At 48.8% G+C, this 24,697-nt stretch overlaps 1 protein-coding gene across 1 annotated transcript in view; it reads right to left on the bottom strand.

Moving 5' to 3' along the window:
- SCD5 (stearoyl-CoA desaturase 5) overlaps positions 1–24,697 on the bottom strand; it is a 126,686-nt gene that overhangs the window by 15,820 nt on the left and 86,169 nt on the right. The window contains 1 exon segment of the mRNA NM_001114278.1: positions 22,967–23,172. Within this exon segment, the coding sequence (NP_001107750.1) occupies positions 22,967–23,172 (206 nt within the window).

Raw genomic sequence — 24,697 nt, 5'->3', positions numbered from 1 at the left:
CCACTGATCGGGGGCCAGGGCTCGCTCCTGCATCCTCATGGATGCCAGTCAGATTTGTTTCTGCTGGGCCACAACAGGAACTCCCCTTTTTGCTCCTTCTTTATTTATTTATTCTTTGTCTTTTTAGGGCCACACTCGCAGCACACGGAGGTTCCCAGGCTGGGGGTGGAATTGGAGCTACAGCTGCTGGCCTACACCACAGCCACAGCAACACCAGATCCCAGCCGAGTCTGCGACCTACATCACAGCTCACGGCAACTCGGGATCCTTAACCCACTGTGCGAGGCCAGAGATCAAACCCACAACCTCATGGTTCCTAGTCGGATTCGTTTCCGCTGCACTGCGCTGCGACCGGAACTCCCCTTTTTGTTCCTTCTTAATCAGAGCTTATGGAAATAACTTGCCCTTCCTTGACGGAGATGAGTGACTTAGCCTGCATTTCTCAAAAGGCAGAGAGGGTTTAAGGCAGAAGCTTTACGCTATGATTTTACAAAGGGGGTTCAGCCCCAGGGAAGAGGCATGTGGGAGGCAGGGAAGGAGGGGAGCCGGCAAGAGAGTGAGATGCTGCACTGACTGCTGCCTGACACCTCAGCGTGGCCAGGCCATCTTCCAAGAGGCCATCGGGGCAAAGGAGCCTCGGAGCATCTGTCCGGGAGGAGGCGGGGGAAGAGTGTGCCTGCCCGCTGCCCCTGCACTGCCTGCATCCCACCAGCACCAGCACCAGCACCAGCACACATGAGCCTCAGCACATGGGTGCTGAGAGGTGTCACAGGCTCCAGCAGCAAGAGAGATGCACCCAAGGCAGAAAGCACACACAGCGCAGGCATGAGGGGGCGCTGTCAGGATGCACCTACCCTAAACCAGTTGGGGTGCAGAGAACCAGTGGCCAAAAGGCCCAGGACAGAGGAGGTCCGGACAGTCTGCAGTGCGCCGAATGATTCTTTGCCACAAAGAGAATGAGCTTTAAACCCAGTTGCGTAGTTTTGTTTTATGGCCGCACCTGCAGCATATGGAACTTCCTGGGCTGGGGACTAAAGCCAAGCTGCAGTAGCAGCAACTCCAGATCCTTTAACCCACTGCGCCAGCGGGGGATCGAACCTGGGCCTCGGCGGCGACCCAAGCTACTGCAGTCGGATTCTTAACCTGCTGCACCACAGCGAGGACTCCCAGACTTTGTTTTGCCCACAGCGTCTGCCGAGGTACGAAGGGCTCTCGGTCTCATCACATGACTCAGTCATTATAAGAACTGAGTTGTCATATTATTAAATCTTGCTGATCAGAGTGCCCACTGTGGCTCAGCGGAAGCAAATCTGACTAGCATCCATGAGGATGCAGGTTCTATCCCTGGCCTCACTCGGTGGGTTAAGGATCTGGCGTTGCCATGAGCTGTGGTGTAGGTTGCAGATGTGGCTCAGATCCTGCATTGCTGTGGCTTTGTGTAGGGCCCCAATTCGAGCCCTAGCCTGGGAACCTCCACATGCCAAGTGTGTGGCCCTAAAAAGACAAAAATAAACAAATAAATGCATACGTCTTGCTGATCCTCCTTGACCTTCAGGTACACCGAGAAGCTGCCCCTTCTGTCCGTCAGTGTTTCTGCCTGCAGAGCTTCTGGGCCTCCTTCTAACTTGCTTCTCTCAATCGGTGAAGGGTTTGAAAACCAGAGAGCTGAGCTTGCTCAATCCGTGTGTAGACGAAGAGCACACAGGCTCTCGGTGGGGGCCGAAGGGGGCCCCTGAACTGAGACCAAAATGCAGAATGACGAGGAGTGTGGCATCTTTTCCGAGACGTCTTCCTATGGAGGTGGAGGGGGAACACGTGCTTCGGAGGCGAGGGAATTCCACGAAACATGGTGAGTCTGGCACCGAGCATTTGCTGGGAGGGTTTTCTTCATTCGTTCAAGAGGTCTTGGCTTTATTCCAGTTAAATGAAGTGATGGGCTGGCTGAGTGTCAGATAAGTGAGACTCTGCTATATTTAGTTTTCACTACACTGTGTGCATTTGAATGTAACGATACTGTTATGCTGCCTGTGATGGGAAGATACTTCAGCATCAACAGCAGGAGATGGAGCACGTGTGTGTGTGTGTGTGTGTGTGTGTGTGTGTGTGTGTGTGTGTGTTAGTTTCATTCTCCCCACAGGGGAGTCCATTAACATCTGAAGCGTCCTTATCGGGAATCTAAACCTCAGACATGCCCCGTGAGCACATGACAAACTCTAATAGTCATAAACCAGAGGTCTGCGACAGGCTTCAGTTATTTTCACGTCCCACCAGCCCTAAAAAGTTTATAATTGGGATAAGGGGAATGGATTTTCACTGGTAAAATAAGCGGTCGGAATATGTGGATTGGCTGGAAATAGCACACAGGCACCTCCCAGCAGGATCTGCTTCTCAGAGTGGAGGAGGCTTCGCTCCATTCTGCACCCAGACACTGACAGAACTACCGTGCTGGATGCGGACAAGGTCATACTTGTGCATCGATCCTTCCACGCCAGGCGCCTGCTGGGCAGGAGGGCAGGAGGCAGGTCTCTATTAAGCTTACAAGTTCCCCGGTGGCTCAGCAGGTTAAGGATCTGGCGTTGCCACAGCCATGGCTGTTTTTGCCCCTAAGTGCAGTAGCATGTGGTCCCATGTCAGATTCTGTTGGGGGGCAGACCCATCGCCTTCCTCCTCCCCTCACACTGGCGTTGGCCAAAGCCATTGCCAGCGGACACAGCCAAACGGGTCTCTTGCTGCACTGTCTATGTTTTCGTAGTCCTCTCCCTGGACCTTTGAGGGTCAAAGGCACAGGAGAAGATTCTTGTCGGTGCGATGAGGCCGTGCACAAACGGGCAGTGCTGCTCACGGGACTTCCCTACCTCCCCCGGGAGGGGGCTCCAGGCCGCTGAAACATGCTTTGAGGGAGCAACGTGCCCGCAGTGCTGCAGGTGGTGTCCAGGTACCACTTCCTTCAGCGGCTGAGGGTTCGAGCATCCTATCCAAACCATCGTCCCCGAAGCTGCCTCTCAGCTGTAGGTTGTCCAGGGCTCCCCGTAAACCGGAGAGTAAACACACGTCTCAGTTCCAAAAGTACTTTGGGAGGATGTGAGGTGTTTCCTTGGTCTCAGGAAGCAGATAAACAGGACACAGACACAGGCCTCAGGGAGCTTACGGTCAAATGAGAGAGCTGTCCGAGTGGGTCAGTTTAATAGAAAAGGATGAGCATAAAAGGGAAATAAACCCACGAGTCTGTGGACCTGCTGAGGCGGGCACTTAACTCGCTCTAGGACGACGCAACTAAGCTCTGCCCTCAGTGCCCTGGAACATTTGTAAACTATTACTGAGACCTCTGAAGAACTTTCGTCTATATGGGTTATATCGCCAAAAAACACATGAAAAGATGTTCAACATCACTCATTGTTAGAGACATTCTGAGGGACCACCTTACACCTGCCAGAATGGCCATCATCCAAAAATCTACAAACAGTGATTGCTGGAGAGGGTGTGGCGAAAAAGGAACCCTAGGTACACTGTTGGTGGGATTGCAAATGGGTGCAACCACTGTGGAAAGCAGAATGGAGATGCCTCAGAAAACTAAACATAGAACTACCATTGGATCCAGCAATCCCACTCCTGGGCATCTACCCAGAGAAAACCACGACTTGCAAAGACACATGTACTCCAGTGTTCATTGCAGCACTATTTACAATAGCCAAGACATGGAAACAACCTAAATGTCCATCAACAGAGGAGTGGATCAAGAAGATGTGGTACATATACACAATGGAATATTACTCAGCCATTAAAAGGAACGAAATACCAGCATTCTTAGCAACATGGATGGACCTAGAAACTATCATGCTAAGTGAAGTCAGCCATACAATGAGACACCAACATCCAGTGCTTTCACTGACATGTGGAATCTGAAAAAAGGACAGACTGAACTTTGCAGAACAGATGCTGACTCACAGACATTGAAAAACTTACGGTCTCTGGAGGAGACAGTTTTTTGGGGGAGGAATGTGCCTGGGCTGTGGGATGGAAATCCTGTGAAATCTAATTGTTATGATCATTATGCAACTACAGATGTGATAAATTCATTTGAGTAATAAAAAAATAAAATAAAAAATAAAAATAAAAAAATGGTTATATCTAGCAACATTCACTGTAAGGGAAATTAAAACCGAGAAATGTGGGGAGTTCCCTTTGTGGCTCAGCAGTAATGAACCCAACTAGGATCCATGAGGACATGGGTTTGATCCCTGGCCCTGCTCAGTGGGTTAAGGATCCGGTGTTGCTGTGAGCTGTGGTGTAGGTCGCAGATGTGCTACTGTGCTCAGATTGGACCCCTTGCCTGGGAACCTCCATATGCCACGGGTATAGCCCCCCCACAAAAAAATAAAATTAAAAAATCCCTGGAGGAATGTCTTCTTAATTCAGTAAATATTACGTGTTAACATAAGTCCATAATGTAAAATTACATGTGATGTATATTACACATAAAATGTATAAAGATATTTGTTAATGTCATAAAATAAACATTGAATCAATCAATTTATTAAAATAATGAGCCAATTACACGCCAACATAATATATTTTGATGAAAAATAACTATTTTCCAGAAAAAAAGTTTTAGTGCAACAAATGGCCTCATCTGACATAACTGCAAATCTCTTTAATGTCTGGCTGACTTGAGACAGCTGGACCAACACACTGGCTTGGGCAGTCAGGCTGCAGCGATCTACGGTTTTTTTTTTGTTGATGTCTCTGAAGAAATTCCGCCTCACACAGACGTGCGGTTGTAAAAGGGGGGACCCTACAGGAACCCCCCGCCCCCAAAAAGGCAAGCACTTCTATGCTGTATATAAAACTCAGATGCTTGGAGTTCCCAATGTGGCTCAGTGGTTAACGAATCTGACTAGGAACTATGAGGTTGCGGGTTCGATCTCTCGCCTTGCTCAGTGGGTTAAGGATCCGGTGTTGCCGTGAGCTGTGGTGTGAGTCGCAGATGCGGCCCAGATCCCGTGTTGCTGTGGCTCTGGTGTAGGCTGGCGCCTATAGCTCCGATTTGACCCCTAGCCTGGGACCCTCCATGCGCCATGGGAGCGGCCTTAGAAATGGCAAAAAGACAAACAAAACAAAACCAAAAAACTCATATGGTTGAGGAGCTCCCACTCAGAGGGACCACGAACTGCTGCCCTCAGCTCTCCGGAGGAAGGTCTTGAAGGCGTGCGGGTGGTCAGGTGAAAAACACCACCAGAACATCCCAAGTCAGTGCTTCTCAAACGGTCACTGCGGATCGGAGTCACCGGTGGTCTGGGGATGGGGCTGGACGCCTGCATTTCTAACAAGCTCCCAGGTGGTAACCGATGCTGCTGTCTGGGTACCACGCTTGGAGTAGCAAAGACCCAGGCCAGAGCAAAAGCAGGCGCAAAGAAAGGCACGATGCCAGGAAGCAGCCTCAGGGGTGAGGGGAAGGGCCTGATTGGAGTGAGGGACAAGGCAGGACAGTGAGGGACAAGGCAGGACGCCCCACGAGATAAGGGAGGCAGGCACGGCCTGGGGGATGGCAGCTGTCGCTCTCCCCCGGGATAAGCCACAAAAAGGTATTAAGCAGGAGACAACTCTGGCTCCCAGGGAAGCATAATTTCTTATCCTGAGTAAGTCAGAACAGCCATAAATAGAAAACATACCAGCAAAGTAAGCAGGCAATAGGATGACGTGGAAGAAAAAGAGAGACCATAGTTTCCGTGAATATTACCTCAACAGGGTTTAGTGGCAAGAGCATAGGCCTTGGATTCGGGCAGAATCTGTCTAAATTCCAGCTTGGTCATGTTCTTTTTTTAAAAAACTGTTTAATGATAGTTGATTTACAATGTTCTGCCAATTTCCGCTGTACTAGCTCTGCCAGTTTCAAAATGCTACCAAGTCAGCCTCTCAGAGATTCAGATCCCCACGTGTGAAGGTGTGAGATACGAATTATCCGCACAGAGAGCCCGTCCGAGGCATAGCAGGCACTCAGTACACTGAAATCAGTATGACAAAGAATGCTCTAGGGATAATTTAAAAAATAACCACCGGAAGCTAAGATCGTTTTTCTAAGATTAGGTGGGGCCTGAAAGAAGACAGTTGAGGCTAAGAGTTTTGTTTTCTCAAGAGCAACAAGAGTCAGAAGGAAGACCTGAGGGAATCTCCTCAAGGTAAACGCTTCTTCTACTTCTTCTACTCGTGGGCCAGGCTCCCTGGCTCCTTAATAAGGGAGGCGGAGAGACGCCCAGAGGCTGATGACAATTAAGAGAGAAGGACCTTGGGCGGCCTGTCAATCTTCCTCCTTCCAAGACAATTTGGACCCAACTTTCAGTACAAAATTGTGCATGTTTAGATCTTAGATTTTTTCCCCCCTTCTCGTTTCCTGGTAGTTCTGCAGATAATAATAAGCAGAGGCAGAAAGGGCACAGAGAAAAAAAAATTATGTTTGCATATTAAGTGCAGCTATTACAGCTTAAAAAACCTCTGTCTGAACACCCCCTCTAGAAGGTCTTTCCTAACTTCTCTTGCCTTTTCTCTGTCATCACTTGGCCGGTGGGCCCCAGATGCTCCCTCCCCTCCGCCTGGGATTCTGAGGCTTTAATATCGCGTTCTTGCCTTGAAGTGCAGTTATCCCAGTCACCTAAGAGCTGCTGCTTTCTCAATCCAGCCGAGCGCACGCTGGCTCTCTGAGAGTTTGCAAATCAAAGTTTTCATCATCCTAAGAATCCAGATTCCTAGTCGGGCAGAATTTGAAAGCCTGTTTATTTATATTGAAACAAATATATATGTACGGGGTTTGTCGAAATCTCCTGAGAGTTATAGGACATCTGAGGAATTAGTTTTCTCTACTTTGAAATGAGAGACAAGATGAGGGAAGGTTTTGAGGGGAAGCCAGATGTCAGCAGAGAGAACACAGTTTAGCTGCGCCAGGGACCATGTTTGGGCAAATCACATGATAGCGCCAAGACTCTTTGTATCTGTGTGACAATTTGGTTATTTTTTTCATATGAAAAAAGGCAGTATGAGGAAAAAGAAGCGACTTGGACAGGGAGCCAGTTCGGAGCTGATATCTGATAAGGGTTTCCTCGGAAGGTGGGCTGTGATTTCTTTGGTCTTTCATGGGGAATTTATCCTTTTTAATCCTTGTAGTTTTGGCATTTTACACTAAAAATTTGGCTCTTCAAGCACCCTTTTCCATGAGATATCCTTCCCAGGAATTATCCTACACTCTCATTCATTCATTCTTTTTTTTTTTTTTTTTTTTTTTTTTTTGTATTTTTAAGGGCTGCACCCGCGGGATGTGGAAGTTCTCAGGCTAGGGGTCGAATCGGAGCTACAGCTGCCAGCCTACACCACAGCCACCGCAACTCCAAATCTGAACCGCTTCTGTGATCTATACCACAGCTCATGGCAATCCCAGATCCTTAACCCACTGAGTGAGGCCAGGGATCGAACCTGCGTCCCCATGGATACTAGCTGGGTTTGTTCCCACTGAGCCACAATGGGAACTTCTGTTCATTCATGCTTGAATTTTCTGAGCCCACAGATGCGTTTCTTTAAGGACAGCAGGGAGGGGAGGAGGGCGCATTTTTACTTCTTCAGGCCGATGAAGCCAGCCAAGCTCCTGATGGTGGAGCTGGGTTGGGGCCTCTGCCAGGACGCCTTTGGGTAACAGCCTCAGCATCCTCTCCAGGTGGGGGTCCCATGACATTTCAAAAGAAATCCAGGCAATTTGACAGTGCTGCTGTTTGCTCGGGATATCCAGGAAGGGTAAGTTAAGGTGTCTGAGCATCCACTCCCTGTCCCCGGCATAAAAATGCAGCGATTTTAACTATAACAATAATATTGAGAACTTTGTCTAGATACTCATGTTGCAACAGAAGAAAGTGTGGGGGAAAAAATGTAATTGTAATGTATACATGTAAGGATAACCTGACCCCCTTGCTGTACAGTGGGAAAAAAATTTTTAAAAATTATAAAAAATAACTATAAACGATAAAAATCCAGAATACCTAAGAATGAACCGAACAAAGAACATGCAACATCTATATTTAGAAACCTGTAAACATTTACTGACAGAGGTTTTGACAAAGGGATAGAATGTTTCCGGAGAACGAGAATATCAGGCGAAGGCCTTCACCTGCCAGTTATAAAGAACCATCGCTTCCAGAGCTCCCGTGTGGCTCAGCCATAATGAACCCGACTCGTATCCATGAGGACGTAGGTTCGATCCCTGGCCTCGCTCTGTGGGTTAGGGATCTGGCCTTGCCCCCACCTTCCTCTGGGTCAGCAGCCCGAGCAAGCCCACTACCACTCACCGTCCACTGTCACCCTCTCCCACTTGCCACTAGTCAGGGGCAAGCTAGCCGGGCTTGTGCTCCGTTCTGAGATGTTTTGTGAACATCAGTAACACCATCAGTCTCAAAAGTGTAAAAGGCGTGAGTATCTTTTTTTTTTTTTTTTGTCTTTTTGCCATTTCTTGGGCCACTTCCTCGGCATATGGAGGTTCCCAGGCTAGGGGTCAAATCAGAGCTGTAGCCGCCAGCCTCCACCAGAGCCACAGCAACGCGGGATCCGAGCCGCGACTGCGACCTACACCACAGCTCATGGCAACGCCGGATCCTTAACCCACTGAACAAGGGCAGGGATCGAACCCGCAACCTCATGGTTCCTAGTCGGATTCGTTAACCACTGCGCCACGACGGGAAACCCAAGGCGTGAGTATCTTTAAAAAACAGCAAAGGAGTTCCCAATGTGGCGTGACAGGTTAAGAACCTGACTGTAGCAGCTGAGGTCACTGCAGAGGTGCAGGTTCGATCCCGAGGGCTAGCGCAGTGGGTTAAAGGATCTGGCGTTGCTGCAGCTGTGGTGTCGGTGGCAGCTGACCCTCCGATTCAGTCACTGGCCTGGAAACGTCCATATGCTGCAGGTGTAGCAGTTAAAAAAAAAAAGCTGTAAAAAAGGCACAATTATGATGGAAACAAAGGTAGAAATAATTTTGCAAAACCGAAAGCGGTGGGAAGATGCCAAGTGTTGCAGGCGGCTTGTGGCAGAGCAGAAAGGATTCTTAAGGCCCAAGACTGAGCAGGGACCAAAAAGGAAAGACCAGGGATTTCGCTGAAGTGGAAAAAAGGCAACTTTCCGAGGTTGGGGCGAAACGTCAGCAGCAAATCAACAGTGTCCCTCGGCCTAGAGTCTGTTCGTTCTGGTGAAGGCCGGGAGTTTATGAGGGAACTGGAGCCAAGCTTGCTGAAAGCTGTTCGTGCATCAGCTGGAAGGTGTTGGGGGGTGTGGGGGGAGCACCACAGTCAGCGACCCAGAGGTCCACGTTTGGGGGAACGCTGAGTAGAATGTAAGGAAGAGACACACACTCTGGGTTTAAAGCTTCAGAAGGCCACTTGTGTGTTTATCTGGAGACCGGCAGCTCAGAACTCAATGGCTCTGATGCTGGGAAACTGGACTGCGAAGGGGCTTTTAAGCTCCGGTCTGCATCAGCGGAGTGGCCCCAGAGAGCGCTGTGTGTGGGGTTAACGGCACACACACGCCAAGTGCACATCTCCCCTTGATGAGCACACTCAGATGAGTTAACTAGTCCATTCACCCGGTCGCTTCATCAGGCAGGCATCACCAGCCGATGGGCGTGGAAGCAGATGCTCGGGGAACGGCAGACGTGCATCTTCTGATGCCGGGACTTTATGTCACCTCTCTGCCGCTGCCTCCCGTGTCGACCGACCGACTGAAGGAGTGACCCAGGGTAACACAGGTCATCCTTCCGCCTGCGCTTACACAGCTAGAAAGTGCTTTGGCTTCTGAAGGCACTTCTGCTGTTTTATGTAATGTCATCAATACATGCATATGCAGTGCCACCACTGTTACGTTATGTAACATCACAAGCCTCACTCTTGTGCCTCTCTTCCGACCTTCAAAATGTCTCCAGAGACATATAAGGGACATGAGGCAGCAAGAAGCACTGTTTGGACTCACAGACACAGAGAACAGACTGGCAGTTGCCAAGGAGCAGGGGCGGGGAGGGGTGGAGGGGTTGACCGGGGTTTGGGATCAGCAGGTGCAAACTATCATATACAGAACAGGCAAACAACAAGGTCCTGCTGTTTAGCTCAGGAAACTATATTCAGTAGCCTGTGATACACCACAACGGAAAAGAATATGAAAAAGAACACACCCGCAAACATACGAATACATGTGTAACCGAGTCACTGTGCTGTACGCCAGAAACAAGTGCAGCACTGTGGACCAACCAGACTTCAATTTGTTTTAAGGCACAGCTTCAGTGAGTACCCAACCCTGCAGCACATGAGGGCTGCTTTTCAATACGCATCCTGGACGCAACGCACAGAGCATCTCGCGGGGCAGCCTCGTGGCTGAGAGCCCGTCCTTGCCTCCGGACATCCTCGGCGCCACAAAAGATCAGGGAAAACGGCTGAGAATTCAGCCGGGGTCTGTTCAGCAAGGGTTTACTTTCTCCAGTGCTTCGGTGTACGGCTGTCAATTAACAAGCCCTTCTGTCTCTCAACCTAGTCATTGTATGACACCTTCACCAGGCTGTAACACGGTGACATGGGGACCTAGGGGTTAAAACACATTCTCTCAAAGGAAAAGCTCCCTAGTAGCTCCGACGTGACAGACTTTCAGGACTAATCTAAATGTTCATTTTGGGTAACGGAACAGCTACTAACAAATTCACCACTTAAGACGCTCTTTTCACTTTAACGGTCAACGGATGGGGGGTCTCCATGACCCTCCACCACCAGCAGTTCGCATCAGTGAGGGAGAAACTGTACTTCAGTTTCACAAATATTATGCATCACATGCTTTCAATTTTAAAAGGGCCTCAGCCTCACTCAAAGTGTTCACATAAGAGCTGTGTTGCAAAGACATTAATTTTGCAATCATTTCATGGCGAGAACTACAAGTTGGACAACTAAGTAATGGATTTGTTTCCAGTTACCTCGTCTTGTTTCCAGTTAACTAGTCTACTTCTTACTTTAAATATATGCCTTGGTGGCTTCTGATGCCTCTTGTCTAAACAGCTTCTCCTTTGTTCCTCTCTTTCTAGCTTAGTGTGAGGCGTACTAGCTGGATAAATGTGGAGAGTAGCTGGAGTAATAAACTAGAGAACCTTGCAGGAAGCCAAACAGCAGCAAAACGACTATCATTACCTGTATCCTAACATATCCCAGCTCAGATCACGGAGGAGAGTAAGAACAGACATGTCACATACCACATATGCGAATTTACCTGTCTAGACATCAGATCCATTTGTGACTATCCTACCTTCTTTTCTTTTCTTTTTTGTCTTTTCTAGGGCCGCACCCGTGGCACATGGAGGTTCCCAGGCTAGGGGTCCAATTGGAGCTGTAGCCACCGGCCTACGCCACAGCCACAGCCACACCAGACCCGAGCCAAGTCTGCGACCTAGACCACAGCTCACGGCAACGCCGGATCCCTAACCCACTGAGCGAGGCCAAAGATCAAACCCGCAACCTCAGGGCTCCTAGTCGGATTCCTTAACCACTGAGCCACGATTCCTATTCTACCTTCTTGTTCCATGACAAGCAGGAGGATTCTGGATAGAAGAGTAGGCTTTGTCACCTCAGTTCATCAGCTCTCTCGCTTCAGCAACACAAAGAGAGAGATGAAGAGATGGTACCTTTGCTATTTGGCTAATTGCAGATTTAGAACTGTGGGGAGAAATAATTGTATGTCTCTCTTAAAGGGCAAATGGCTCCAAATAAATGAACACATGGAGAGCCTCACTAGGAATCAAAGATGTGCAATTTCATTACAACGATGAGTATCAAAAGCTGAGTTTCAGATAGTATTTGACTTGGCAACTCTGACTTTAGTCAAAGGAAAGCATCACAGCCAAAGATTTACTCACAAACTGGTTTATCATAGCATTGCTATAACAATTTTTAAAGGGGTGTAAATCTTTCATTGTTCACCAGAAATAATTACGATACGTCTTCTCCATGAGATCCTAAGCAGGCATTAAAACCAGGAAGACGTCACCCTATTCCATTAAGTGAAAACTGCAGATTATAAAACAGGACGCGGCTCTGCTTCTACTTAGGATGCACAAAGTCCACAGAGAGTGTTGTTTCCATCTGAATGATGAGAAAAAGCTGGGTAATTTACAAAATAATGACTTCTCTGGAGCCCACCAGAGAGGTGAGGTCACAAGGCAACCCAGCAAATTGAATTCCAAAGAGTGATAAGTCCATCCCAGAGCGGCTTCCCTTTTGACAGAGCACTGGGAAAAGAGGTAGCCACCCTATAAGTAGCTAAACATTTAACACACCCTTAAAGGCCACGTGTGTGCTCGTGTGTCAGTGTGGAATAGCTTTGAGCCTCAGACACAAGGGAATTTGTACTCATTCTCAAACTCTTTTCTACAGACCTGCACTGGATGGTCCCCAGAAAGGTTAGAGGCAAAACAAGAGGCTAGAGAGAGCCCCCCTCCACGGCACAGACATGCAGGAGGTGACACAGACACGCAGCTGCTGCTGGGAGACAAGCCAGTCTCGCCTTCTTCCCCAGAGCCTTCTCTTGCAAAACAAAAGTCTTAAGCTGCTGGGGGAGGGAAGAAATCCCTCTGGCCTCTAGCAGAAGAATAGAAGCAAAAGCTGCTTGTCTTTGAGGGAGAAGTAGAAAACTCTCAGGCCCCAGGCAAAAGCAAAGGGCCATGGCCCTGAGGGATGGGTGGAAGCAAAAACCTTTTGCCCACTGGTTAATGCCCAGGATCCTGCACTGCTCCGAAGCAGGTCTCCTACTGAGGGGAGAGGCAGGGATGCTCAGAGAGCCTTAACCCAAGGTCCAGGCACACAGGGCTTGCCTAAGACTGATCAGAGCCAGGACAAAGAAGCCCCATATCCCCACAACCAGCCATGCCCAGAGAAACAGACGTGTACCCTAACTCCCATGCCTAGGGGTGGGGGCAAGAATGCAGAGAGAGATCTATTCTGTGTGCAGGTGTGCAGACAGCTGAAAGCTGAAGGTAAAGCACAAATGCTTAGAAAACTCCTCCAGCAGCCCCGACTCCACTGTACGCACACACAGTAACGGCAGCCATCCACTGAGGTCTGTGGGGCGCTAAAGGTAACCATAGCAACAACAAACCCCAAACCCAGCTCCTCTCCTGATTCACTGACTCAACATCTACCCTCTGCCACCCCCTCACACACTGATGGCCTAAAAGAAGAACAGATGTGCTCATTCTCAAGAATAAATGATATTTACCCTAGTTTCTCTGTTCTTCCAGACATGATGTCTAGCATATAATTAAAAATTATGTAAAAGGAGCTCTCTGGTGGCACAGAGAGGATCCGGCACTGTCACTGCTGTGGCTCGGGTCACAGCTGTGAGGTGGGCTCAGTCCCTGGCCCCAGAACTTTGCATGCCACAGGCGTGGCCAAAAAATTATGAAAAGAATTATCAGGAGATACGTAACTAATAGAACCAGACTCAAAGATGACCCAGATGTTGCAACTATCCCATAGGGACTTTAAAATAACTATAATTAATGTACTAAAGGGATCTAGTGGAAAAGGTAGACAATATGCATGAACAGATGGGCAATTTCAGCAAAGAGAAGGTGTAAAAATGTCAGATGCAAATGCTGTACATTAAAAAGGTGAATTTCTTTGAAAATCTTACTGGTAGGCCAGATACAGCTGAGGAAAGATTTTATGAACTTGAAGATATGTCAAGAGAAATTATTCAAACTAAAATATAAAAATAAAAATGAGATAATTAAACAGAACTGCACCTCTAGAAATGTGGAACATCAAATGGTATAACACCTGTGAAATCAGAGTCCCAGAAGAAGAAGGAGAAAGAGAAAACAAGGTCGAAAATTTATTTATTTATTTTTTTGTCTTTTTAGCTATTTCTTGGGCTGCTCCCGCGGCATACGGAGGTTCCCAGGCTAGGGGTCAAATCGGAGCTGTAGCCACCGGCCTACGCCAGAGCCACAGCAACGCGGGATCCGAGCCACGTCTGCAACCTACACCACAGCTCACGGCAACGCCGGATCCTTAACCCACTGAGCAAGGGCAGGGACCCAACCCACAACCTCATGGTTCCTAGTTGGATTCGTTAACCACTGTGCCACCACGGGAACTCCAGTAGAAAATAATTTGAAGAGGGAATTCCCTTTGTGGCTCAGCAGTTAACAAACCCAACAAGGATCTCTGAGGCTGCAAGTTTGATCCCTGGCCTTGCTCAGTGGGTTAAGGATCCAGCATTGCCATGAGCTGTGGTGTAGGTCGCAGATGTGGCTTAGATCCCGAGTTGCTGTGGCTGTGGTGCAGGCCGGCAGCTGTAGCTCCAATTTGACCTCTAGCCTGGAAACTTCCATATGCCATGGGTGTGGCCTTAAAAAATAATAATTTGAAGAGATAACGAGCAAGAATTTTCAAAAATTAACAAAAAACAGCAAGTCACAGTTCCCAGAAGCCCAAGGAATCTCAAGCAGGTTAGCACCCTCCCTGCCCCCCCAAAAAAAACCCAAACCTAGGCAGATAAGAATGAAATGCTTAAAATCAGAGATAAAGAAACTTGAAGGTGAGAAAAAGAAACGTTCATGCAGAGAATAATGCTAAGAATCTCAGCAGACTTTTCAGATATGATGCAAGATAAGACTGACATCTTATCACACTAAGCGAAAAAAACCTGCCAATCCAGAATTTTTATGTCCAGTAAAAATACCTTTCAAAGACGAAGGTAAAATAAAGACCTTCAGTTAAACAAGAGCTGAGAATTAATTGCCAATAGACCTGTGGTACAAGAAATTGTAAAGGAGGTTCTTCAGACCGAAGAATGGTATCAACTGGAAATTAGGACACACACACACACACACACACACACACACCAGAGGCTGGAAATGAGATAATGAAGGTAAATATTAAATACATTTGTTCTAATTTTATTCACTTTTAAATAGTATATAGAGTATGTATGAATACACTTTTGCAGAAAGAAAGCATAGCACACTGATCATTAAAAAAAACTCTGGAAGGTTATACATTAAAATTTTAACTAATTTTCTTCTAAGTTGGAAGTATCGCAAATTATTTTATACTTTATAAGGCTTATTTGCATTTTTTTGAATTTTCTGCAATGAACTTACATTACATTGTGTACTAAAAATAGATTTATTCTTATGCTCTGTTTCAATATTTTTAAAAGGTAATATACAGATTTCAAGTGGTTAGAGAAATTTCAAAAGGTAAACTTTTGGAAGAAATAATAACTAGAAAATGACCTTTCTATTATGAGAGATTTTTCCCACTTTTTTTTTTTTCCCCTACTATATGTAAAGAAGAGACAAAAAAAGGCAAAAGGAGAATTTTTCTCTGATGCATCAGCCAACGGTAATAGATGTAACTTTTCAGAAAATAAATAAAGATTAAATAGAAGCCTCTTATAAGGGTTGCTGATACTCTCTCTACGGGCTGCAGCCTTGAGGCTGGAGCCATACACCTGACTTGAAGTATTATTTGTTTATCCCAAGAAAATACAAAAAGAGTATTTTCAACATGGTCTAGAATGAGAACCAGGAACTGATAACGTCTACCTACTACTGAGAATGATTATCTACTTGCACTAAAGTATCTTTCATCTCGTGAGTCTAAACTTTCAAATGTCAACCTAATCTCTCGCCTTGACATCTACATAACTATTTAAAATTTACATTAAAACTAGATAAGGAGTTCCCGTCGTGGCGCAGTGGTTAACGAATCCGACTAGGAACCATGAGGTCGCGGGTTCGGTCCCTGCCCTTGCTCAGTGGGTTAAGGATCTGGCGTTGCCGTGAGCTGTGGTGTAGGTTGCAGACGTGGCTCGGATCCTGCGTTGTTGTGGCTCTGGCGTAGGCCGGTGGCTACAGCTCCGATTCGACCCCTAGCCTGGGAACCTCCATATGCCGTGGGAGCGGCCCAAAGAAATAGCAAAAAGACAAAAAAAAAAAACAAAACTAGATAAGATTTCTAGATAAGTTTTGGTTGTACAGCAATACTGTACTCGGGAAAGAATAATTTAATGCGAACATATGCTACTCTTTTTGACTTGGTTAATCAAGGCCCTGGGGAGCCAGAATCTTGAGAATTCAAGTCCCGAATCCAGGTGCCACCGCCTACCTGACCGAGTTATTCAGAGGATCAGCGATAAAGACGTAATGGAAGCGCAGAGTGTGCGGTTAATAACTGGCAGCTGTTGTTGGCTACTGAAGTGATTCCAAGGGGAAGGTGCCTTTGTCATCATCAACAATGAAGCTACGATCACACTTTGCAAAGCGCAGTTCCAGGATCCATTGACACCGGGTCATTCATATGTCTAACACGCTGGTGACCGAAGTAGTCAGAGTCCAGACATTTGAGAAGAAGTCTCCTCATCTTGCCAGGGGACTTTCACACACAGAAATGGATGGTCATTGGGGGAGGAGAATGATACTAAAGGAACTGATGTATTTTCATAAACACACACACACACAGACACACACAGACACACACAAAGAGGCAAGCTCTCCCAAAGACCTAGTAGGAAAAGTACCTCTTACAGAGGCAAACAAATGACATTTTGACTTGGAAATTTTTTAAAAGTCAAAATGAGCCCTTGAATTACATGCCACACTGGTTTCTCCTGGGTCTAGGTTTTTAGCTGCTAAAAGAGGGAAGTTGTGGTGTTGGTATTGCCACTGCAGTATTGAATCATCTCTGTCCTGTATCCCAGAGATCACTCAGCTGCTTGGGCTACAGCAAAGTCTCCTCAGAAAGACCAACAGTTTCACATGGACAGCAAAGGGAGGTTTGACCTCTGTGAGCGACTTCTAACAAAAGGGATCGAACTAAACACGGCTAACGCCTCTTGGGTTGATTTTTATCAAGTCCTTGGTCCTCCAAAATTCAGACATTTAATTCCTGGCAACTACAGCTGGATGCAGAGAAAATTATTCAAGGAAAAAAAATTTCATATTTTCTTTTCCTGGAATGGCCAGATTTACACATCTTCATCTCTTCCCAGGGCACCAAAACAAGCGCTTTCCTCATCTGAACCCTTCCAGCCATCTTCCCTTAGCTTATCCCATCACCATGACAACGAGGCAGGGGCCCTGTTCTCCTGTGTTTGGACTAGACTGGCTTCCTCGTCAGTTACTTCAACAATGCATGGCAGTGTCTGCTTGTAACTCCTAGAGGAATTCCTTAGCTAAGACAGGAATCAAGGGGATAAGCAAAGCATTAGGAGAAACAGCTTCCGGATTCGGTCCTCATTCCGCTGTCTGAGAAGAGCCATTTGAGATTTGGGTTCCTGCTCACTAAAGGGAGACAGGCTCTCTACTTGCTTTATAAAAAATGCTCTAAGATCGAGTGGCTCCTGATTGCCAATCATTTTGCTTAAGGCTGAACAAGTAACTACGGCAGTGACCGCTAACTGTTACCCTTATCAATCCACGCTTTCTTCTGTAGCAATGAAACCAGGATTTTATTCAGGGTGCAACACATCAACAAATGCATTTCCCAACTTCCCTGGAGTGCAAATACAGTTAGCGAGGAGTACGTGGAGGCCTGTGTGTGTGTGTCTTCTGGGAAAGCTCCTTGTAGGAACTGACTCAGCTGAACAGGGCTTCCCCCCACTTCCTTTTGGGTGGGGCTTTAGTGATAAACTTGGACCACAGAACCAAAAAACGAACATGCTAAAAACGATGGAGCGAAAAGATAAAAGAATCTAGTCCTCAAAAATAATAAAGCAATAAAATAAAATAGGAGTTCCCACTGTGGCTCAGTGGGATAAGGACCCAACGTCGTCTCTGTGAGGATGCAGGTTCAATCTCTGGCCTCACTCAGTGGGTTAAGGATCTAGTGTTGCCACAGCTGTGATGTAGGTCACAGATGCGGCCCAAATCTGGTGTTGCCGTGGCTACGGCTCTGATTTGACCCCTAGCCCGGGAACCTCCCTAGGCCGTCGGTATGGCCATTAAGAAAAAGAGAATCCAGTTCTTTCCCGGCCCTGTGCTGCTGCCATAACCTGGACCGCCACAATTCCCTCATATGTGAGAGAAACAAACTTCTCTCAATTCCCAACTCTCAGCCTCATGAGTAGCCTCTTGCAGCCTCACCCCCTAACATGTGCAGGACCCGGGCCCAGAGCAGAGGCAGAGCCCTCCAGCCTGTGGCCAAACCCTTCTCTTCCCACTCCAGCCCTGTCTGCTTTGGTGTGGACATCCAAGCTCCTGCTTCTAAGCTCAGCCCCAACGCTGTCTCTTGGCCACGCTTCAGGCCTGGGTGCAAACACTTCCTGCCAGAAGGACAGAGTCCAGGACAGGCTGGCAGAGGCTCCGACAGGGAGCTCAGAGCCATCTGGGCAGGGAATTCTAGGATCCTGGGACCATAAGGCACGGTCTAGGAGTGGGAGGAGGTTCCAGAGGGCACGCCCTCTTCCCTCTGATCTCATCAGCCCGTGGGGACGAGCCGGCCCTCGAAGGCACCCAGGACAGGGACCCAGGGGAGGGACCTGAACTGCCGCGGTCTCAGTGTGACACCACTGGCTTCTCTCCCTTGTACCTCCTAATGCCTGCCTCTTCGTCACTCATAACTTGATGAAGCAAAACCTAAACAGATCCAGTTTACTACCTGGTATGACAGCCTTTTTTAAAAAAAAGTTTAGTTTTATTTTATTGTTTCTTCTTGTGGCCACACCTGCAGCATATGGAAGTTCCCTTGCTGGGGGGTCGAATCAGAGCTGCAACTGCACCTCATGTGACCTCTGCCACAGCTCGTGGCGACGTTGGATCCTTAACCCACTGAGCGAGGCCAGGGACCCACCTGGCATCCTTGCTGACACTATGTTGGATTCTTAATCCGCTGAGCCACAGCAGGAGCTCTGTGTTATAACAGACTTGCTAAAACCATCTTGTAGACAAAAAGTTGGAACTGTAGCTTGAACTGTGCTGATCTCTGGTTGCCCACAATGCCTCCGTCTTCTCCCTTTTATTAGACCGTATAAGAGAAAGTGGACCAAGCCCGGCTCTGCGGCCAGCTTCTCTCTGGTACGTTGCCATGGCGACGGCCAAGCACAGATCAACCAACCGCAGTGCCGGTGTGGGTGCCCCGGCTGAAGGAGGAGCCTCTCAATCCTGGGTCTCTGTCATTTACACATTTGCCCGTTTGAGGAAAGGCTCCAAGTGTTCAGCTGGGTCTCTTTGCACAAACACGGCTCCCTGGGAGGGGCTGGGGTCAGCCGCAAACCCTGGTCCTCAGAGGAGCAGAGAGAGAATTCCGCTCGGCGGCGGCGGCGGCGGCGGTGGGGTGGGGTGGGGTGGGGTGGGGTGGGGTGGGTGGGGGCTCTCTAAGGGGGGCCCAGACATGGGGTGCAGGGCTGGGCCCCAGACAAGCTGGGCACCTTTCTCGGCTTCTCAGGAAGCCCCCCCACTCAGCCTGGGGCAGCAAGAACGGAACCCCGGCGTGGCGGTACCGATGCTGCTGGGACCCACGGCTCCAGCCTCCAGCCCCGAGACTCATCCCCCAACTCCTCAGGGCCTGACTGGCAAGCCGGGTGGCGCTGGCTTCACAGGCGTGAAAATGCCACCCTCTCGCTGTCTCGGAAGAAGCCCTCTGCCTTTAGTTCGGTGCTTCCGAGCCGCATCTGGGAATTCGGATCTCCGCCTCCTCCGGGCTGGATAAGGACCAAAGGCCCCGAGGGCCCACCCCCACTTCAGAGAACTGCTGGAGCCCCTTGCAAACAGCAAGAGCAAAATCCAAAACGCTGAGCAAATAATCTGAGATGGGCCGTGGGTACCTGCGAAAGACTGAATGCAGTGTTCCCGCCCCTCCCCAGATCCCCCTGTTGAAACCGAACCCTCAATCGATGAGGCCTTCGGGGGTGAACAGGATAAGGGTCCTGGCGAAGGAGCCCCCCAAGAGCCCCCTCCTGCCAGGTGAGGACACAGCATGCACGGCCATCCGTGAACCAGGCATCGCGCTCCCACGGAGCGGGGACACGGAAGCTGCTGGTGCCTTGCACTTGGGCTTCCCAGCCTCCGAAACCACGAGCAATAAAGGTCTCCTGTGTAGTAAGACACCTAGCCCACAGCGCTCTTGTCACTGCAGCCCAAACAGACCGACAGGACCGCTGCTCCTAACTTTCTGTTTACATTTTGTTTCTCCATTTTCTCAGGAAGAATGGAAGGCCTGGCTTGGCTGATTTGTAAGATCCCTCCCAGCTCTCAAGTTCAATGGCTTTATCTAGCGACAGACATAAGAAATATCCCTGCCCCTTCTTCACTGAACTGCTTCTCAGTTTCAGGTCTTTTTTTTTTTTTTTTAGAGCCTCACGCTCGACATATGGAGGTTCCCAGGCTAGGGGTTGAATTGGAGCTGTGTCTGCCAGCCTACACCACAGCCACAGCAACATCGGATCCTTAACCCACTGAGCGAGGCCAGGGATTGAACCTGGGTCCTCAAGGATACTAGTCAGGTGTGCTACCGCTGAGCCAGGACGGGAACTCCAAGCTTTCAGGTCTTGGCTTAGAGGCTAGTTCCTTCCAGGCTGCAGGGTGGGACCCCTCTCTGTGTTCCTGTGGTATCTTACTTTACCTCATTATAGCACATCCCTCTCTAGAGTATAATTATCTGTACATTAATGTGGGGGTTCCCTGCTAGTCTGCAAATTCCGGGGGGATTGAGACTAGTCTTTAAGGGTGTATCCTCAGCGCTGATTCCCAGCAGAAGCTCGGTCATGGGTGTGGAGTGACGACATGGCTGGATGGCTCCTGAGAGCTGCACCCTCCTCTGGTCACTGGCCTGGTGATGAAACATGTCCTCAGATAACTCTTCAGGGAACACACTGAAACAGTCTTCATTCTTCTGCCTGCATTTAGAAATAGTCTCTGGACGTATGTACCACGAGTATACACCTCATGAATCAGGGTCCCACATTTTTTTAAAAAGGGAAAAGATTTTACTTAAAAAAAATCTTCCATTTGTATGGTCAGAGAAACCCAGACTATTATATTCAGCTCAGTTCTCATGAATAAAATAAAAGACTCTCTGCCTTCTTCTCATCCGAGCTCTTCAAATTAATCTAAGGTCTGATTGTCCCAAGGCGTCACTAATTGGAGAGCAACATCATTTGTATCACAAAATTGGAAATGACGTATAGCGTAGAGCGATGGTTAAATAAACCATGACACGCAAATGGTGAACTCACGCAGCCCAGGATAATGGTGCCCACAAGATCATCTGAAGCGAAAAAGCGAGGCGTAAAATTACATAAGCAGTATGACTGCTGTCATGTAAAATGTATCAAATATATGCATAAAATATAGAAGGAGACGCTGCAGAACCTGCACAGTGGCTGCGCTCATGTGTCAGGACTGTGGATGGTTTTCTTTCTACTTTTCTGAATTTTGCAGATTTTCCTGTGTTATCCTCATGGGAAAAAATTCAAAATCAACAAACTGTGTGATTGGTCATTGAAAAATATCTCGTTATTCTCGACTATAAACTTTTGGGTACGGTACCAGTTGTATCCACCTGAAAGAGCTGTACCAAGGGAAAACAGAGACCTTATGATGAAATCAACAGAAGACAGGGCTGGAAAGACACAGAATCCTCTGGAGTAGCCGCTGCCTGTGGGATAAGAGTCATCGCTGGGGTTCCCTGGTGGCCTAGTGGGTTAAGGATGTGGTGTTGTCACTGCAGCGGCTCGGGTCGCTGCTGTGGCACAGGTTCAATACCGTATGTAGGCAGGGCCAAGGAAAAAAAGGGGTCATCACTGATCTAAGCTCTGACTTCGTGCCAGGCATTTCCCAATGTTTTTTCCCCATTATATCCTCATTACTGAAACTGTAAGAGACAGGGTACTACTGTTATTCCCATTTTACAGCTGAAACAGAGCCTTGGAGCCGTCAATCGTTTCGCTGGTACGTGGGGAGTCAGTACGAGCCTGGGCCTCTGTCTCCCCCAGCCGGCATCTCACCATGTGTGTGCTACTACTGGCTCCCAGGTCAGAGGAGAGGCAGGGGTGGGGATGAGTACATCTCTAAGCCGTCCTTCCTCTCATGCAAGGGTCTCTTGTGTCAAAGGCCAGCCTCTATTTCCATTTTCAGGAGACACTGTTTGGATAAGTCCTCAAAGGACTCCTGCCTCTCAGTGGAGATGGTGTCCAGTGACCCCCTTGTTCACCATATCATCTCAAGGCTCCACCAGAGGGGATCCAAAAACTGTCCCTCTTTGCACATAAATCCGTTGCTCTGGGGCAACGAACCCATTCAGGAGTGCTCTCATCGTGGCCGACTCTGTAGATCCAGACCAGCATGGGCACAGCCCGTGCCAGCTCCCTACTTAAAATGTGAACGGAGGTCGAGCTCCACTTGCCAGCATAATCACAGGGGTCTTTCGCCTCGTCTGGCTGAAAATAGATGCACATGCGCACGGACTGAATGTGCTCAGCTGACACCACTCGTGCACACAAGCACCTTGGGGCTCTTTGTTACGTGGGTCTCTGCCCAGAAACCTATTGGGGTTTCCACCGCCAGGAGTGGGGGAGGGGAGACACTGAGCCAAGAGAATTCTGGGAGAAGAGAGCAGGGCCCCCAACAGAGTCCAGTCCCATTGGACTCAAGTCTATCTGCAAAATAAAGCAGTCATCTCTGTCCTCCTCGCCTCCCGGGAAACAGGAAAAAAACGACAGTCACATTCCAGGAAATCAGCCAGGCGGATGGGTCGAAAAGGAAATGACAAGTGGGCTTAAAGGAAACCCATTCCAAAATCAAGTCCCAATTCAAACAAATGGGGAAGAGGGAAATTGCAATGAGCGAAAGAGACGGAACCAACGGAAATCCCAACAAGAAGACCCGACCGTCACGTGCTTCGGGGCCAGCGGCTTGGGGATGTCACTGCAGCCCGTCCCCGAGGGAGGCGGGCGGTGCCGGTTCACTTACTTTCTCTGGAACCGGACCACAGGGTCAGCCAGCAGGTCGGTAACGTCCAGCTTCCTCCCCTTCTCGATGACATCCCGGTGCTTGCGGACAAACAGCCACCCGATGTGAGAGAAGAAGAAGCCGCGCCGGGCGTTGTGGGGGTCAGCGTCCGTCTCCGAGTACTTGTGGTGGACGCGGTGGTCCCTGGACCACTCGAAGATGTCGTTCTGCAGAGAGAATGCAGACCTGAGTGAAGCGCCGAAGGACCCCCGAGCCCCCGGCAGGCTTCCCAGCCTCCCGCCTGCCCCCACCCCTCAGCCTCCCTCCCCCGCCCACCTCCTCTCCTCCTCAAGTTCAATCCCTGGGGTTGGTCTGGGGGTGGTTTCATCCAAACAGGAATCCAGCCTCACCTAGTAGGGATCTTAGCTTGGGCTTGAGATGTGCCCCTGCAGGAGGTTCCCGCCTGCCAGGGGCGGGAACTTGAAAGAAAGTGCCAGTGGGGGCTACCCCTGTCCCCTGGGAGATCATTCAGCTGAGGAATAGAGCGATCCAGGCTCAGGAGAAAGCCTTGGTGGTCCGAGGAGAGTGCCATCTTAAGTGAGAAAGGAGACTGGTTCTTAGCCAGCCTCTCTAGCCCCCTCCCCCTATGGGCTTCACGTCCAACACACGGAGAACAGGAAGCCAGCAAGTAAAAACCCAAAGAGCTCCTTCACCAAAGCGCTGCAAAATACCAGGGCCCAAAAATACTGCTTGAGAACTGCTCTACCAGCGTGTCACAGAAAGGGAGGGGAGGGGACGCTGGCGTCTTGGGGAGTCTGGTGTACTTGGCCGGATACACCAAGCGGAAAAGCAGCAATGCCTAAGGGGCCGGCGGCTCTAACTGGAATCCCAAGAGAGACTCTGGAGCCCAAGGATGGAGAAGCACCAGAGTCCAGAAGATTCTGCCAAACCACAGAGAGGGTGGGGCTCAGGCCCACGTGGGGGACCGGCTTGTTTACTCTCTGGTGATGGGAGAGCGTGCCAGGAGCTGGAGGTCCTGGGTGAGCTATCGGGGCAGCATTTCAGCTGACATCGGTTTGGTTTGGTTTTGTTTGGCTGCCCCTGCTGCATGGGCAAGCTCCTCAGCCAGGGATCGACCCCGTACCATGGCTGCAACCTGAGCCACGGCAATGGCAATGCCGGATCCTTACCCTGCTGAGCCACCAAACTCCTGGGCTGACATTGTTAATGAAACCTTATCCATGGCCACGGACCGGGGAGACCTATAGACTCGCCATTTAGACTCCGTTTTGTTTTCATCTGATAATGCTTTCAAAACTTGAAGACGACAAATGAGGTTAGGAAGGAAGTGCTTCTGACAGGAAAATTATAGTTGACCCTTGAACAAAACGGTTTTGAACTTCGCAGACATTTTCAACAGTAACTATGGCTGTACTGCAGAGTCTGAAGCGGATTGAATCTGAGGATATGGAGGAACCATGGATGGGAAAGACTGGCAATAAATCACAGGCTAATTACACTGTGAAAATGTGGGCGTGATGATTGCTGGAATCTAAAAAAAGGGCACAATGAACCTCTTTGCAGAACAGATACTGACTCACAGACTTTGGAAAACGTATGGTTTCCAGATGAGACAGGCTGGGGGGGCGGGGGGATGCACTGAGGCTGTGGGATGGAAATGCTGTAAAAATCTGGTGGTGATGATTGTTGTAATTTAAAAAAAAAAAGGACGCAAATTAACCCCTGAGTTGT

This window comes from Sus scrofa, chromosome 8 (genome assembly GCF_000003025.6).
Source record: "Sus scrofa isolate TJ Tabasco breed Duroc chromosome 8, Sscrofa11.1, whole genome shotgun sequence".
In the NCBI taxonomy this organism is placed as follows: Eukaryota; Metazoa; Chordata; class Mammalia; order Artiodactyla; family Suidae; genus Sus; species Sus scrofa.
The sequence above is the reverse complement of the archived record's forward strand: the minus strand, read 5'-3'. Positions and strand labels throughout refer to the sequence as shown.